Source organism: Oncorhynchus mykiss, chromosome 5 (assembly GCF_013265735.2).
Source record: "Oncorhynchus mykiss isolate Arlee chromosome 5, USDA_OmykA_1.1, whole genome shotgun sequence".
NCBI lineage: Eukaryota > Metazoa > Chordata > Actinopteri > Salmoniformes > Salmonidae > Oncorhynchus > Oncorhynchus mykiss.
Genome location: NC_048569.1, coordinates 63,669,863 through 63,688,349, shown reverse-complemented (window position 1 = coordinate 63,688,349; position 18,487 = coordinate 63,669,863). Strand labels below are relative to the sequence as shown.

The following is an 18,487-nucleotide window of genomic DNA, read 5'->3' as shown; positions in this document are numbered from 1 at the left end:
AAACACTAGAATAAAATGTGAAGCATTGCCTATTCACAATAAGCATTGCCTGATGTGAACCATGCCTCAAACAAAAGAGATCTCAGAAGACCCAAGATTAAGAATTGTTGACATGCATAAAGCTGGAAAGGGTTACAAAAGTATCTCTAAAAGCCTTGATGTTCATCAGTCCACGGTAAGACAAATGGTCTATAAATGGAGAAAGATCAGCACTGTTGCTTTTCTCCATAGGAGTGTCTGTCCTGTAAAGTAGACTGCAAGAGCACAGCGCATAATGCTCAATGAGGTTAAGAAGAATCCTATGTCAGCTAAAGACTTACAGAAATCTCTAGAACATGCTAACATCTCTGTTGGTGAGTCTACGATACGTAAAACACTAAACAAGAATGGTGTTCATAGGAGGACACCACGGATGAAGCCACTGCTGTCCAAAAAAAACATTGCTGCACGTCTGAAGTTTGCAAAAGTGCACCCGGATGTTCCACAGCGCTACTGGCAAAATATTCGGTGGACAGATGAAACTACAGTTGAGTTGTTTGGAAGGAACACACAACACTATGTGTGGAGAAAAACATCAAAACCTCATCCCAACTGTAAAGTATGGTGGAGGGAGCATCATGGTTTGGGGCTGCTTTGCTGCCTCAGGGCCTGGAGAGCTTGCTATCATCAACGGAAAAATGAATTCCCAAGTTTATAAAGACATTTTGCAGGAGAATAAAAGGCTGTCTGTCTGCCAATTGAAGCTCAACAGAAGTTGGGTGACGCAACAGGACAATGACCCAAAACACAAAAGTAAATCAACAACATGGCTTCAACAGAAGAAAATACGCCTTCTGGAGTGGCCCAGTCAGATTCCTGACCTCAACCCGATTTGAGATGGTGTGGTATGACCTCAAGGGCAGTTCACACCAGACATCCCAAGAATATTGCTAAACTAAACGTTTTGTAATGACGAATGGTCCACAATTCCTCCTGACCGTTGTGCAGGTCTGATTCGCAACTACAGAAAGCATTTAGTTGAGGTTGTTGCTGGCAAAGGAGGGTCAACCAGTTATTAAATCCAAGGGTTCACATACTTTTCCCACCCTGCACTGTGAATGTTTACAGTGTGTTCAATAAAGACATGAAAATGTATGATTGTTTGTTATTAGTTTAAGCAGACGGTTTGTCTATTGTTGTGACTTAGATGAAGATCAGATCAAATTGTATGATCAATTTGTGCAGAAATCCTGGTAATTCCAAAGGGTTCACATACTTTTACTTGCCACTATCTTAAAAATAAATGTTATATAATTTTCTTTGTTTCAGGTCAACAACATAATCAAATTGTAGATATCTATTTGAATTCCAAAATGAAATAAGGTAACTTATAACAAACAAAAACAATATGAATTATACATTCCCTTTCAGTTCTCTGCTCTAAGTGTTTCATGACTTCTCATTAATTTCATGAACATAATTGTTTTATTTTCCTTACTTAACACTGTTGCCAAATGTCTGGCTATAATGTGTAGTATACCCCTAACAGGGTATATAGGACTATACAATATATTTATTTTCTACAAGAAAGCAACCAGGGTCCAGTTGACCCATAAATTCACACATTTTTATATTGACACTTCTTAGGGTATCTGAAAGATTAGCGGGATAAATGTACAAAAGGTTACCCAAATTGGATAGAAATCTTGTTCCTAAATATAATACAAATTTTCTCCAGAGGTGACACTTTAAAAATCACAAAATACCACTGATTTATTGTCGGTGGCTGGTCTTTTATCCAATGAAGGAAAATGCATTTGCAGACCACACAGTCATGTTTTAAATGTGATTGAGCTGTGCTAAGGTAAGTGAGGGCTTGTTCCCAATGACATCCAGTACAAATAGCTATGGGTCCATTCTTATATGCCATGTGAACAAGCTCCATTTTTACATTTTTCCAGAAAGTCCAAAAGAGCTGGCCATGAGTGCCTTTTTCCCTACACTTACAACAGGTATCAGATAATTCTGCGTTCATTTAATTAGATATAATGGGAGTCCTATGAACCTTTTGCATAATCTTATATTGCATCTCTTGCACCTTGTTGCAGATGGACAGTTGTCTTGTTTCGAGTATAGCATTTGTCCAATTTAGAATTTTCTGGGCCTCTCCCCAGCTCCGTTTCCCAAACCCTAATCAGTGCACCTCTTTTCTTTATTTTAACACTGAAAATAAGTGTCTTTTCAGATTTCACAATAATGATTTAGTTGTGGACACTACGTCACCACACTCCCTCTCTTCATCTTTGTAAACCACCTTGATTCAGCACCTGTGTGTTTTATCCGTTTCTTTATGAAAACATTTAGTGAACTCCATGACAGTAGCTAAAGCAAGGGGCTATTAGCAGCACATAAATAGACTACAAATGCATGCTGGAGGAGGCATGCCCTGAGCTCGTGAAGTGAGCGCTACTGGGGCCCTACTGGAGTACTACTGGAGCTGAGCGAGAAGGCGAAACTACAGCCTTTGGGTATCTCCTTCCATGCTCCAGTCAATTTTGGGCACGCTCTGCTCCTCGCTCTTCTCCAGCTCCGCTCCGCTCACATACTCTGCCTTCAACTCAGTTGCGCTACCTGAAAACACGTGATACCGTAAAGTGTTGTGAATTCGCGGAAACTGATGAACGGATGGCTTGACTGTTTTTTTTGCCCGTGTCGGCTCACCATTGTAGTAAATTTAGACGTGTGGAAGAGGTTTTGGGTTCTGTGAGACGGTGAGCTGTCACCCTGTTCGACCAGGGAGTAAGCTTCCCCACAATAGTTGCTCTCTCGGGCTAGAGAGGAAGTTTCTTTGTCATTTCACAAAGGTGAAGATTCAACAAGTCAGTCAGTGACTCAGAGTTCATGTCAATACAAAAACAGAAGGTGAGCGATGAAGATGCAGCTACTGAAATGCACTCTATTTGCAATAATAGTGTTGAACATGATTTTTAAATGACTACCCCATCTCTGTACACAGTGGTTGTCTTTGAATAAGGTTAGGCCACACTGATTGGACCTTTGTTCTCATCTGTTGCTAACGGGAGCTTTTGACTGAAAATGCATTGGGACAAAAACAACTACATAAGAAGATTTATAAGGTTGATTTCGAGGGTCTTAAAATACAAATAAGTTGGCCCGAGACAAATAAATTGGTCCGTGACTGTTCGTCATTTGCACCATAGATACCCCATTCCGTTAAGTGCATTTGTGGTGGTTATAGCAGGTACAAGAAACTAACCACTAAGTTCTCACACCTATATTATACACAGAATATGTCTCAAGTTATGTTGAAATTCATCTCCTTTCATGTCATGTCTGGTATTTTCCCCTCATCTCAACTTCAAGACCTCAGTGCTTGCTCTACCAGGCAGCCAACATAACATAAACATTACCCAAGCGGTAGCCTACACATTGCAGCACACACACACACACACACACACACACACACACACACACACTTTGTGTGCTAATCAGTAAAGAGTGAACAATAAGAGGAATTTATTAATTTGAAAAGATAAATTCCATCCATTCCAAAAAGTTAAAATCAAATTATTATATTGGCTGCCCATATTGAGTTTTACATACATACTGTAAGTGAACTGGAGTCTCTCAGTGCTATAAAACACTTAAAGTCCGGCTAATTAAGCAGAATTTACAGTAAAGTATGCTATAATAGATTTTATCCCGTTAACTTGGACACTAAAGAAGCATGGCAGAGAAGCAAAAACAATAATTAATAAATCAAACAAATGTCTGTTTTAAGTTGTACATAACGTCTTTGCTATAACTTTGGTGTCAATGTTCCAGCGCTGTGGTTGGTCTGCTCTGTGCAGTGTGGTCAGTCAGATACATAAACCGGGAGTGGGGGGGAGGCCCTATCTCTGACATCCCTAAGGACAGTAGAAGCTCTGGGGGTCTTCAGCCTCAGCTTGTGTGGTAATACACCGCTGGAGGAGGCTGCTGGGACCTGCTGTTCCCCCTCCTCATCTGAACACCTTCTCTTAGGGGTGGGCCTCAGCAGGGGAACCCCCGGCCACGACGATAGGGCAGGGGGGAGAAGCGGGGGCAGGAGAAGGGAGGATGAGTTTGCAGGGTGGAGGACACTGGGCATGTCTAAGATGTATGGATAGCCCCTTCTGGTTGGTAGAGCATGTGGATGGATCAGGGCAGGGGCAGGTTGCCCAGTCAGGACGGAGGGTCGGTGGTGGTAAGTGGGCAGGGTGGAAGGGTCTCTGTAGCTGGGACTCCTGCCCCAGTAGACATCCCTGTCCAGGGACTGGGTTGAGCTGCTGGGTGGCGGAGACTGGGGGCTATAGGTGTTCGCATGGCGGAGCCGTAGCAGGCTGTTCTGGTGGGCAGCGTAGGCCGCAGGGCTCACCAGGCCAAAGTGGAGTTTGAGGGCCAGCAGTTCTGTGTTCAACCGGGCGTTCTCTTCACTCATGGCCACCAGGCGGCTCTCCAGCACATAATCGTTCACCCTCCTCTTCTCCCGCGACCGCTTGGCCGCCTCGTTGTTCTTGCGACGCTTCTCCCAGTAGGTGGCGTCCTTCTTCTCATTTGGGATAAACTCTCTCTTGCGCCGCAGGCCCTTGGGTGCCAGCTCCCCATCTAGGTAGGCTATGTGACCGTCCTCCACTTCCTCGATGCTCCCGTTTGGAGATAGCGACATGGGTTCCATCTGGTCTCAGTATAGAAAATAGGATGGCTGTTTCTTTGTTGGGCAGGTAAAAGGAAGATAAGTAACTTCTCATGCACTTCTTTCAGGTTGGTTTTCTAGGATGTCACCTGTGAAGGGCAGGTTAATTAGTAAAGTATTTGTCAAATTGTATGTATAGGCTATACATTTCCACATTTCTGCTATACAGTATGTTTAAGTGCCTGGGTCACAGATCAGAAAATTGATTGATTTTTGTGTTTGACCGTTGACAGCTTTGAATGAAATGCTGTTATAGAGCCACAAAGCCCACTCCTATCCCACTGTCAGACCACTGTCAGCCCACTGCCCAGCCCTCAGTCTGTCTTTGAGACCAGACACCTCCACGTCTAGACAAGCTGAATCAAACAGTGGTGGAAAGCCAGAGAGGAGGAGTTGTCTGAGGTGTAACTAGCCCCTCTAGTGTGACTAAAATAATCTTTGTCTGAAAGACTTCCGGAGTGTTCAAGTAAGTTGAATTGGGTGATTAATATAGTATGTAAGATGGACATGAGGCAGGTATGATATGGTATGATACGGTATTATGTGGCTGGTCTCGGCTCTACCAGCTCTTATGTCATTCACACAAACAATTTCTAGATTTGACACAGGAACTTCTCTGGACCTGCCTCTTCTTTCAACTTGACTAATCAACTTGTATTCTTCTCCTAGCTTAGACACTGAATACACATAGTTGAGAAAATAGTAATAGTAAAATTTAATGATTTGCAAAGTTAAGATATGAGCTACATGTCATTTGTGACATACTGATTCGTGGCTGATAGAGCGGACAAGTCAAGTGATTGAGAGTTACAAACACACGCAATCTGCTCGGTGCAGAGCAGGCTCGTTTTAGAAACAAGCAAGGTTTTGTTTTCACAATGCTGCTCTCTTGCTTTCTCTCTCTCTCTCTCTTTTTCTCTCTCCCACATACACACACACTCTCACAGTCATCTTTTTTTGATGGTGCACTCACTTGTCCACCCCCAGCTACGGATTGTCTGCAATGTGCACACCGCTTGCTCCATCTCTTCTACCTCCCTTTCATTTTCTGTCCCTCGCCCCTTACATGGAGATTAGAGGGGGGTCAGTTAGGAGTGAGACGGCATGTGCCCTAGCCAGAGGACAATACGTACAAACAGGAACATAGAAACCCTCAGATGAAAAAACACTACAATGGAGCCCTGCTCATCTGTTTCATTGCAGGGGAGGGTGAGTGGGTGGGTGAGTGGGTTTGGTGGGAAGCTGTGCAGGAGGAAAAAGGCTATGTTAGATTTGCTTAACCACAGCTATGAGACTACGCGGCCTGTGTGTGTAGTGTGTGAAGTGAATACACAGACGCACTCTCTCACACACATATGCAGAAACATCAGACTGAGATATTCTTAATCAATCTGGGAACATCTGAAACCAAATTCCTACAGTTACATGTTATCGAGCTATTGTGCATGTTCATCTTTTTAGCCAGTGTAAAGCCACTCCTGACCCATTACATGCTTATTAATGAGCGCACCATGTCCCAATGTGAACTCTGATCTGTCTGAATGTCAGTGTTATGCAGCTCAATAGTTTGATTGATTGGTTTGGATTTCAATGTTGGCTGCTGATTGATGTTGTTTGGCCACCATGTTTCCCTACAGCAGAGAGCGCTGAGACCATTCTGTACCAGCTGTCAGCCCCGTGATGCCAGCAGCATAACCACCAGAGCAACATAATAACTACAAGAATCCCCAGAAGGAGACCAGATGAATGTAGCTCTATAGGCTGAAGTAGTTATAGACAGAGTATGCAGGGACAAGCTAAGGTCCTGTAGTGGTGTGTTGCTATTGAGATAAGTGCATGTGTGACATAGACAAAAATCCACTAGAGATTTGCACTACAGATCCACAGATGACGCAATCTCGGTTGCACTCCTCACTGCCCTTTCCCACACAGACAAAAGGAACACCTACAGTATGTGAGAATGCTGTTCATTCACTGCAGCTCAGCGTTCAACACCATCGTGCCCTCCAAGCTCAGGACTAAGCTAAGGACCCGGTAAAGTCTACAGCAGTTGTATTCGGCGCATGTGACAAATGACATTTCATTTGATTTGAGGACGCTGGGATTAAACACCTTCCTCTGCAACGCTATCATGGATTTTCTGACGGGCTCCACAGGTAGTGAGGGTAGGCAACAACACATCCACCACGCTAACTCTCAACACGGGGGCCCCTCAGGGGTGCATGTTTAGTCCCTTCCTGTACTCCCTATTCACCCACCACTCCAACACCTTCATTAAGTTTGCCGACAACACACCGGTGATAGGCCTGATCACCGACGACAATGAGACAACTTACAGGGAGGAAGTCAGACATGGCCAGTACAACAACCTCTCCCTCAATGTCAACAAGACAAAGGAGCTGATCGTAGACTACAGGAAACAGATGGGGAGCACGCCCACATTCACATCGACAGGGCTGTAGTGGATCGGGTCGAGAGTTCCTCGGTGTCCACAGCACTGAGGACCTATCATGGTCCAAACACACCGACAGAGTCCCCTCAGGAGGCTGAAAAGATTTAGCATGGCCTCTCAGATCCTCAAAAGGTTCTCCAGCTGCACCATTGAGAGCATCTTGACTGGCTGCATCACCGCTTGGTATGACAACTGCTTGGCATCCGACCGTAAGGCACTACAGAGGGTAGTGCGTACGGCCCAGTATATCACTGGGGCCAAGCTTCCTGCCATCCAGGACCTCTATACAAGTTAGTGTCAGGGCCCTAAAAATCGTCAAAGACTCCAAGTCTGGGACCAAAGGGATCCTGAACAGCTTCTACCTGCAAGCCTTACGACTGATGAACATTTAATCAAATGGCAACCTAGACTATTTGTGGTCATCCTGTCTGGGTTGGCGCCCCCCCTTGGGTTGTGCCGTGGCGGAGGTCTTTGTGGGAGGAGGTCTTTGTCTCAGGATGGTAAGTTGGTGGTTGAAGATATCCCTCTAGTGGTGTGGGGGCTGTGCTTTGGCAAAGTGGGTGGGGTTATATCCTTCCTGTTTGGCCCTGTCCGGGGGTGTCCTCGGATGGGGCCACAGTGTCTCCTGACCCCTCCTGTCTCAGCCTCCAGTATTTATGCTGCAGTAGTTTATGTGTCGGGGGGCTAGGGTCAGTTTGTTATATCTGGAGTACTTCTCCTGTCCTATTCGGTGTCCTGTGTGAATCTAAGTGTGCGTTCTCTAATTCTCTCCTTCTCTCTTTCTTTCTCTCTCTCGGAGGACCATGCCCCAGGACTAGCTGACATGATGACTCCTTGCTGTCCCCAGTCCACCTGACCGTGCTGCTGCTCCAGTTTCAACTGTTCTGCCTTATTATTATTCGACCATGCTGGTCATTTATGAACATTTGAACATCTTGGCCATGTTCTGTTATAATCTCCACCCGGCACAGCCAGAAGAGGACTGGCCACCCCACATAGCCTGGTTCCTCTCTAGGTTTCTTCCTAGGTTTTGGCCTTTCTAGGGAGTTTTTCCTAGCCACCGTGCTTCTACACCTGCATTGCTTGCTGTTTGGGGTTTTAGGCTGGGTTTCTGTACAGCACTTTGAGATATCAGCTGATGTACGAAGGGCTATATAAATAAATTTGATTTGATTTGCATTGATCCCCTTCTTTTTGCACTAACTCTCTTGCGCTGGCTGTATGCACACTCACTGGACTTTACTCACACATACTACACGGACACTCCAACACACACACATACAGTGCCTTCAGAAAGTAGACACACACCTTGAATTTTTCTAAATGTGGTTGTGTTACAGCCTGAATTTAAAACTGTCACTGGCCTACACACAATACCCCATAATGTCAAAGAGGAATCATGTTTTTAGAAGTTGTTACAATTTAATTAATAATGAAAAGCTGAAAAGACTTGAGTCAATAACTATTCAACTCTTTTGTTACGGCAAACCAAAATAAGTTCAGGAGTAAAAATTTGCTTAACAAGTCACAAAATAAGTTGAATGGACTCACTCTGTGTGCAATAATAGTGTTTAACATGATTTTTGAATGTCTACCTCATCGCTGTACCCCACACATACAATTATCGTTAAGGTCCCTCAATCGAGCAGTGCATTTCAAACACAGATTCAACCACAAAGACCAGGGAGGATTTCCAATGCTTTAAACATCCCATAAATGACTGTGCACTTGGGTGATACTACTTACTCATATGTTTTATCAAAGTCTGATCACAATCACAATTGTGCATAATTGTCCATCCTAAACTGGTGTAATTATACTGGCAGGTACATCATCTGAAGATAACTAATGAAATGAGAACGATTACAGATGCTATCACACAGGTATCATTATCTAGATGTGTAAGATATCCTGTGTTTGATGACAACATGGCTCTCTCTGTGCACTTTTGATATTTGGTCTGTATTTTAAAGCAACAAACTACATCTGTGTGTTTTTACAAAATTCCCCAAAGGTCAAAATAACAATGAATTGTTCATTTCTATGGGTCATAGGGTTTGCCAGTGTCATGATATTCAGAAGTATCATGGTAAGCAAATTAAAACATGAAGCGCACTACATTTCTTGAGAAGAATCGTTGTAATATTGGAAATAAACAAACAGCCTTATGTTGTCATTCAGAGTCACGTTTTCATGTTCCTAGCTATAGCACACAATATTTTACACAAAGCAGGTTTTTAAAGAGTTGAGTCTGCTTCGTGTTTTCCTTTTTGCCACATAACATAGCTATTATAGCTTCTTATAATGTTACCTCGACTTATCGTGAAATGTCCTGCAAGTTCTCTTTTTTATTAATACTTTGTGAGAAGTCTGTCTGTCCTATCCTTCTATTAGATTCATTATGTAGATCTTGGCATAGCCTGAAGCAAAAATGCAATGTTATGATTACTAACACTATTGCGAAGGAGCATGTTGCAAGTATGAGAACCCCAGGAAATACAACTTTGTGATAAAAATATTATTTCTTCTTCAAGTTTACAGTAGACCAACTCTGTTGTGCTTTGCTGCTATACTTACTCTTTGAAGTGGCAGTCAGAGCGAAGGGCATCAAAATGTACCCAAAGACTGAGGTGAGAGACAGAGAGTAAAGCTCTGCCTTGTGGTGGAGAGTACCAGCACCTTGAGATTGAAAATGCACCGAGTCTGCCCAATCCCCTGCTCTAAATATACTGTAGATGGACCTCTGTCCAAGGCTTGTGGGCAAACTTCTCAAGGTTTCCCATGCTGTTGTGCCTTCTCTTTACATTGTTGTGCAACAAGCTAGAAAAATTGCAAACCATAATGATTTATGCCTCTTCTTCATCAATTCATAACTAGAAGCAAACAATCTGCTTATGGAGTGTACAATCATACCCAAACCATTTTAAACCTCATTGACGTTGCTAAAATATTTCATGGGGTGCTGCATGTTTATAGCCAGGTGCTAGAGTTGCTGGTTGCTGGAGGTAGAGCAGAGTTGTGTCGTGATGGCAGAGTGGCCTAAAACTTGCCCCAACGGTGAGTTGGAGGACATTTGTCAGGGGTCAAGGGCTGAGGCCTAGCAAGTGGAGAGCACTGCTGCTGTGTAGTGAGTAGGACAACAGAGGACTGCAGCAGAGTGTTGCTCAGCTTCCTGAACAGTCCTCTCCAGAGACGAGTCCCTCACTGCGTGAGTTACTGCACCTGCTGCTTATTGACACGCTAATTATAGACACTGCTTTTTAGTAAGAAACTTTTAAACTTCTTCTTTTGACACCTATCCGTTTTTTTACAGCATAAGTCACAGCACCAGTTGGTCTGTTGTTGTTTCCTTCCTTGCTTTTTGAAGTACTTGAGTCTCTCTCCCTGGTACCTAATAGGAAACCATTGGTTAACCTCCTGACTTTTACTGTTAATGTTTTCAGCGATCTGTCATGGCGGCAATAACAAAACATGGATGTCCAGTACCTCTTAAATTCTCCAGAGAATATTGCCTTTACCACAAGCATGCCTTTTCAGTTAACACATACATTCCTTGAAATATAAGATATCAAATTAGTTAGGAATGTACTGTAGCAACTTTCTTGCATTGTATGTGTCTAGAGTCTATAGGAAAAGTACTGTTTTATAAACACTGTTTTTCATAAAAGTACTTTACTAACACTTTTATTGACACTTTAACATTTTCTCGTCGACAGAAGAAGAACAGCAAAAAGCTCCATTATTCATTTTCTGGTTGTTCTACCATCTACATGTAGAGCCAGACTAACTAAACCTTTGTACATCTGCACAGTTTGTACTGTTTTCAACAGGGAATAAAATACCAAAAATAAATGTTTACTTGAAGATAATATTATCTGCTGATATCTCTGTTTTTTTCAACGATACCTTTTCCCCCTCTTTTATTTAGAACAATAATTGGTCACTTAAAAACATTTTGTCATTGCTATAATCACTTTTACTATGTACATTTGGAAAGGTCTTACAGGTCCTACACAGGCTGACGAACGTTTCACATTTCTCCTAGATGTCACTTATGCAACAAAAATGCCCAAAGTAGCATGATTGTAGTGCTTTTTGTATGTTGCACAAAGGTATTCTAAATAAGTTAAAGAAAGTTGTTCATCTGTTTCAAGAACTAGATCATAGCCAGTATCAAAGTTTTATCAAATGTGTTATCTGTTTGTAATAGGGAAGTCACCTCATTTAAAATATACCCAGATCTGAGATACCACGTCTAAAATAGACTTGCTATTGTAACACCTCCAAAAAGTCTGAAAACCAGAATACTGTAAGTTAAGACAAACGTTTCGGTGTTGAAAGTATAATTCTCTGATTACTGCTCCAAGTTGAGACTTGAGAGTGACAGCGGCAAGTCAAGCTGTGGACTGCCAGTGCATTGGGTAAGAAAAATAACATATTTGACCCATTTACCTTACTCTCTGTAGCTCGATATGTCATATGTATAGGGAACTTTAATTTAGACATTGTCTGTCCACCACAGAGGTGAGTGAAAATGTTATGAAAATGAACACAGGACCTTACCTTCTGCTGCTGGCAACTATATTCCAGTAAGTACAACACTGACGCAATGTGACAATGACCTCAGTCAATGTTCCACCGCCCGCCCATTGTGTCTCTGTGAGCAGCAGACGGTAACTTACAGAACTGTATACTCATCCTTCCCCTGTATCTCACCTGAAGTTCACCTACGGTAAAGTGGCTTCGTCACAGACCACCACAATGTGTGACCTCACACTCAACCTTTTTTTCTCTCTTTCTTAGCATATTAAGTCTGTCTACCCCCCACTCCACCTAGCCTAGCCCATCCCTTCTGTTCTGTGTGTCTGTATCCTCCTCAGTCACCCTCAATGTGGTGGTCGTGGCTTACTTATTTTCATCGTCTGGGAGATGTGTTTGAGCAGAGGGAGGCTGGAAGTGTCAGCCATTAGATCTGGTACCTGGCTTACCAGGTCCTTCCCGTTTCTCTCTTTCTAGCCCCTTACCTATCACTCTGTATTATTGGGTGTGATAAGGCAGTTTACCTCATATGACCAGTTTTACACAACAACTTTTAATAAAAGGTTTGTCCTTTGTCATACTAGGGGTGACATTTCTTTGTCTACTGGGGTAAACACTGGAAGTGGGATCCTGTCAAAACGTTGTATAGCTTTATTATAAAGGATCATGCTGTAAACCTGAGGTCAAGTACAATCCTGCTAAGATTGGGAGATTCCAGTGCAATGGTGAAATAACATAGTCCTACTGTGTCAACCAACGTTTTAATTATCCAGCGTCAACAGTTAGGCTACATTTGTTCACAACTGTCATGATCTTTCTAGTTTGTTAACAACTAATTCATAATTACTTCTTGCAATTTGACATACATTTTTTTAGGGGGGTTGACCTGTATGATTTGGAAGATTTTGACAAACAATACTTTATTGACCAAGCATGTCATGACTGAGATTCCATGTCATGTTGTACAGTACTCCATCTAGTGGCTTATCATAGAAACAATTCTTGTTTTTTTTTTGAGAAGGGTCTATCCGCGGGTCGCAGGCAGGCCTACTGTTACAAGCAGCCTCAACAGCAGTGGGCGTGGCATGTAGTGAGGCAATGCTAATAGGCGTTTCATGCTGGGCGCTCCTTGTAGTAACTGCAGTCTGCAGGTAGACATTATTGCATGGATTGCCATAGATTATAACGTGTTGTGCAGTACAGTGCTATACTGCAGTGCCTTCTGCTGGATGCCTAGTAAGGGTTTACTCATGAAGAATAGTGGGTTTTCCTGATTCAGGTCAAGCCTAGTCCTGTACTAAAAAGCACTTTCGATGAAAAATATCCAATTGGCTTTTTAGTGCAGCAATATGTTTAATTTAGGTTCTGGGAAACCAGCCCGTAGAATGTGGCCAGTGGAAATCAACCATTACGGGACCTATGGAGACATCTGGTCAACTCTGAATTTTCTTTCCGTTGAGTGATGACCATGCTTCAAGGGTTCATTAGTTACCCAGTTAGGTCTCCAATGTCATCTCGTTTTCTTACTATTACTAGTAGTCGTTTTGTTACTATAGCTGTAGCTATACTCGTTTTGTAGTTACTGTGCACTAAATGGCTTTAGTTTGGTTTGAATTGTATTTATAGTCATACATTCAGCTATTTACTGCCATAGCAGCAGGCAGGAGGTGATGATAGGGAAACCATATCTCATATTGAATGAGTGATGTTCTCACATGAGTGTGAAGGGCCTCAGTCAAAAATGACATGTGCTCAAAAGAGTCTGGTGTTAACAGACGTGTCCATGCTGTCACCATTCAGCACCATTGGTTTCACACCCCAGAGCAGCGTGGCAATGACACTCTTCTCTCGTGAGCTCTCCTCACCCACATGAAATGGAGTTCACATATGGCTGGTATAAATAACTTGTATAGAAGTATTGTATTTTGTTATTTGACAATGAGTAGGCTACTGTAGGAATTTGGTGTTCTAGAATCACTTGATATTATCTTGGCAAGTCTGTACTGGAACACCTGTAGGTGCACAGTTTACAATGGTGAGAGGTCTATGTGCACAAGTGTGAAAATATGAATTAATCATAAGCCTAGTGCTTTTCTTACCACTGTTTAGAACATCGGTGGCGTCATCTTAGATGTGCAGTTAAAGCTACTGAAGGGTATACTGTGAATCGCCATACTTCAAGGTGTTAAACGTGGTTTAGGAAAAGGGTTAAGGTTAGAGGAAAGGTTACCTGACTTTAAACCTTCCCCTAACCTTAACCCTTTAACCCAACTCCTAAACTTAACCCTTACCCCTAGCCTAGCTAGCGTTGGCCAGCTAGCTAACGTTAGCCACTTGGCCGCCTAGCTAGAATTCGTAACATACCCATGAGTTTTGCAAATTCGTAACATATTGTATGTTTTGCATATTCGTAACATATAATATGAATTGTAATAGTTGGTGATTGACATCCACAAATGAATACATACCATATGAAACGTAACATATACTAAATGGAGTGTCTGGGATTTACCTACAGAAAAATACGAAATGCTCTGAGACCAGGTTGCAGCCAGCCAGCAACCAGCCAGCCATTCTAAGGCATATCAGTATGTGAATTGGTAAAACGCCCGCTTTTCGATAAAAATGCATTGAATTAGCCTACCAGTCAAACGTTTGGACAAATCTACTCATTCAAGGGTTTTTATTTATTTTTTAACTATTTTCTACATTGTAGAATAATAGTGAAGACATCAACTATGAAATAACACATATGGAATCATGTAGTAACCAAAAAAGTGTTAAACAAATCAAAATATATTTTATATTTGAGGTTCTTCAAAGTAATTCAAAGCCTTAATGACAGCTTTGCACACTCTTAGCATTCTCTCAACCAGCTTCATGAGGTAGTCACCTGGAATGCATTTAAATTAACAGGTGTGCCTTGTTAAAAGTTAATTTGTGGAATTTCTTTCCTTCTTAATGCGTTTGAGCTAATCAGTTGTGTTGTGACAAGGTAGGGGTGGTGTACAGAAGATAGCCTTATTTGGTTAAATACCAAGTCCATATTATGGCAAGAACAGCTCAAATAAGTAAAGAGAAACTTTGAACATTTCTTCAAGTGTAGTCACAAAAACCATCAGGCACTATGATGAAACTGGCTCTCATTAGGACCACCACAGGAAAGGATTACCCAGAGTAACCTCTGCTGCAGAGGATAAGTTCATTAGAGTTACCAGCCTCAGAAATTGCAGCCCAAATAAATGCTTCACAGAGTTCAAGAAACAGACATTTAAACATCAACTGTTCAGAGGAGACTGTGAATCAGGCCTTCGTGGTCGAATTCCTGCAAAGAAACCATTACTAAAGGACACCAATAATAAGAAGAGACTTGCTTAGGCCAAGAAACATGAGTTATGGACATTAGACCAGTGGAAATCTGTCCTTCGGTCTGATGAGTCCAAATTTGAGATTATGGGTTCCAACCAAAGTGTCTTTGTGAGACGCAGAGTAAGAGAATAGATGATATCTGCATGTGGGGTTCCCAAGGTGAAGCATGGAGGAAGAGGTGTGGGGGTGCTTTGCTGGTGACACTGTCTGTGATTTATTTAGAATTCAAGGCACACTTAACCAGCATGGCTGGTTTGCACTTAGTGGGACTATCATTTTGTTTTTCAACAGGACAGTGACCCAACACACCTCCAGGCTGTGTAAGGGCTATTTGACCAAGAAGGAGAGTGATGGAGTGCTGCATCAGATGACCTGGCCTCCACAATCACCCGACCTCAACCCAATTGAGATGGTTTGGGATGAGTTGGATCGCAGAGGGAAGGAAAAGCAGCCGACAAGTGCTCAGCATATGTGAGAACTCCTTCAAGACTGTTGGAAAAGCATTCCATGTGAAGCTGGTTGAGAGAATGCCAAGAGTGTGCAAAGCTGTCATCAAGGCAAAAGGTTGGCCACCAATGTTCTAATCAGTAGTAAGAAAAGCACTAGGCCTTTAACAAATTGTTTCTAAATGTTTTGGTTACTACATGATTCCATATGTGTTATTTCATAGTTTTGATGTCTTCACTATTATTCTACAATGTAGAAAACAGTAAAAATAAAGAAAAACCATTGAATGAGTAGGTGTGTTCAAACTTTTGAATGGTACTGTATATTTAACTAATGTGCAATAGTTGGCAATAAGGGAATTCACGGCGTGGGGATTACCACCCACCAACCAACCAAAAAGAGCACCTAGTTTCAGTGAAGCCTTATTCGAAGCTTCACACTGCAGAAAAACTGCTTTTTGAACAGTCAAATTCAAACCAATATTGCTCATCTCCGTTTTTTAGCGGTCGAAGCATTTTAAATCCATAGTTGCAGAGTGTGTTTTAGAAGGTTGATTGTCGTGTTAGTTTTTCTTATGCTTGCCATTAGGCTAATACAGCAATTGTGTTTGTGTACAGAACAGAGCGAGCGATTGAATTAAAAGTGATTGAAAATGTATCTTTGACTGCTTTCATTACTACCCTACTTGTTTATATGAGAATGTGAAAAATGTTTTCTGCTCTTTGAAAAATATCTTTTTTTATTCCATTGGTGTTAAAAATGCAACATTTAATTGGGGGGGGGGGGGGGGTGCAGTCGGTCTATTTTACCCCTGAATAATTTAATCTTCACTGTACTTGTAAAAGTGGTTAAACCAGTTGTATTGATGTGTCATTTGAAAAATAACACTTGTATTAGATATTCAGCAGAATATGAAGAGGACATTCTATGGAGCCCCATCTTGTGTTCCACAGAATATAGACTACTTATTTGCTGTCCTAAATATAAAATATAAAAACCAACCTGCTCATTTTTAAGATATGCAAAGAGGTATAATTTCCACATATTATCTTTTATATCCTATTCAACTAAATAGAAAATCACCACAAATTCACTGAAAATACCGGTGTCATATTCCTCATGTAACAGTCTGAGATTATTTTAATAAACTCCCAGTTCACTCTCAAAATGTAATTAATACACATATGGTATTTATAACAATATTTTAAACTATGATTTGCAATTGATTAGCAACCACTCAATAAATACAGTGTCCATGTATTATTTGACATGATCTGACATTGAATACATGCCATTAAATTAGGCCTGTGTATAATCTGGGGTTGATTTGTTCTAAACCACGCCGTTAGCTAGCAGCTGTCTGGACTGAGGTACCTTCTGAGCTGAGTCAATTTGTTGAACCTGCCCCTGAAGCTTCTGTGTATGTCCAGGGCCTGGTTCTGCCGCTCATACTCCTCCAGTGTGGCAGGTAGAGAGGCAGGCTGGGGTACAGGGCTGGCTGGGGGAGGCAGAGGGAGCCCCAGGGCATCCACAGATTGGTAGGCACTGATGAGTGACTCAGACAGGGCAGCAGGCTGTGCAGTGGAACCGTGCCATGGGAACGCAGGGTGGCTGGGCCTGCCTCTTTACCCAGGCCCATGTGGTACTGCAGGGTGATCAACTCAGCCCTCAGCCGGGCATTCTCCTCACTCAGGGCCAGCAGCTGGCCCTCCAGCATCAGGTCATTCACCCTCCTCTTCTCCTGCGAGCGCTTGGCCGACTCGTTGTTCTTGTGGCGCTTATCCCAGTAGTTGGCGTCCTTTTTATCGGCAGGGGTCATCTCTCTTTTGCGGCGCGTGCTGGGGTACAGATGGCTCTGGCAGGTCCGGAGCCTCAGTTGTCTGTGGTCCAGAAGGGACGGCCGGACCTCTGGGAAGAGGAGGCCAGGGTCCCACATCTCCTCCTCCCCACCACTGCTCTCCACTGAGGAGGAGGGCTGGCCCATATCCTCCAGGGGCCTTTCGCTACTCCGTGGGGTAGACATGTCACTCAGTAGGCTATGAGAGGACAAAGAGGCTGTAAAGGCTCTATAGTACAATTGCTTTTGAAGACGTTATTCACACCTGATTTATTACTTGTGATGTGTTGCATAGTGGGTCTGCAAGCTAAGCCTAATTCAAAGGCTGCAGAAAATATTATAAAAAGAAGATTAGACTTTATACAAAATATTTATACAAAAGTAGCCAAGGCTGGAATTTCAACCAATACATTGAAAATGCTGATGGGAAAAGACTAAAACAATTAACTACACAGTGCTCTAGGTTATGTTTAAATGCAGTTTTGGTAAGCAAGTGACCATTTAGATATTTAACTTTTACAAAAAAATAAGAAAATCTGAACAGCGTTTTGGGCTTTTGTCGTGTGTTTTCTGCATCCTATACATTTTGCCATGACATATAAATTCTGTTTAGTGAGTTTTTAGGAAGTATAAGAGGAGTTGAGGTTTGAAATATAGTTTGGCTACAAGCTCTAGCAGGCCTACCTTTTTGTCGCTGTCACGATGTGAAGTGCTGAAGTGATAATGAGACAAGGCGCATATTTCGCTCTGAGCTGTGAAACTTTTGTGCATGTTGTGTGTTTATTTCTGTGCAAGCGCGCTCGTCTGTGTGGTTGACAGAAACAATGGTCATTATCAATGATTGTGTCTAGTTTCTTCAGGAGTTCTGAAAGGTGAAATCCAGATCACCGTTGTAAAAAGTAAATCCAGAAAGGATCTAAATGACCTGCCCTATGTATTGTCAACGTAGCCGTAGCCTACCTTTTACAAGCCTCCTCTCCACAGAAATGGGCCAGTGTTTGTGTACTTTATCATGTATCTGTGGATGGGCCAATGGGCGTGTGGTGAGTGGAGGATTGTCCAGGCAGTAAGTGGGGGACTGTCCTGTGAGAAGAGGGTGCAGTTGCGGTGAACATGTTGCTTGCGCTCT

At 42.4% G+C, this 18,487-nt stretch overlaps 2 protein-coding genes across 2 annotated transcripts; both read right to left on the bottom strand.

The window, feature by feature from the left end:
- Positions 1-3,501: 3,501 nt before the first annotated feature.
- Positions 3,502-11,941, bottom strand: nfil3-4 (nuclear factor, interleukin 3 regulated, member 4). The gene is made up of 2 exons (XM_021603821.2): positions 11,730-11,941; positions 3,502-4,803 (listed from the first exon to the last, which is right to left on the bottom strand). The coding sequence occupies exon 2, from the start codon at positions 4,694-4,696 to the stop codon at positions 3,857-3,859; it is 840 nt and encodes a 279-aa protein (XP_021459496.2). The 5' UTR covers positions 4,697-4,803; positions 11,730-11,941; the 3' UTR covers positions 3,502-3,856.
- A 4,404-nt stretch (positions 11,942-16,345) lies between these two features.
- Positions 16,346-18,149, bottom strand: si:dkey-172o19.2 (nuclear factor interleukin-3-regulated protein). The gene is made up of 2 exons (XM_021601330.2): positions 18,043-18,149; positions 16,346-17,557 (listed from the first exon to the last, which is right to left on the bottom strand). The coding sequence occupies exon 2, from the start codon at positions 17,542-17,544 to the stop codon at positions 16,909-16,911; it is 636 nt and encodes a 211-aa protein (XP_021457005.2). The 5' UTR covers positions 17,545-17,557; positions 18,043-18,149; the 3' UTR covers positions 16,346-16,908.
- Positions 18,150-18,487: the final 338 nt, after the last annotated feature.

What these genes read in the sequence shown, in the direction of transcription:
- nfil3-4 (XM_021603821.2), bottom strand. Translation starts at nt 4,696, where the DNA reads ATGGAACCCATGTCGCTATCTCCAAACGGGAGCATCGAGGAAGTGGAG.
- si:dkey-172o19.2 (XM_021601330.2), bottom strand. Translation starts at nt 17,544, where the DNA reads ATGTCTACCCCACGGAGTAGCGAAAGGCCCCTGGAGGATATGGGCCAG.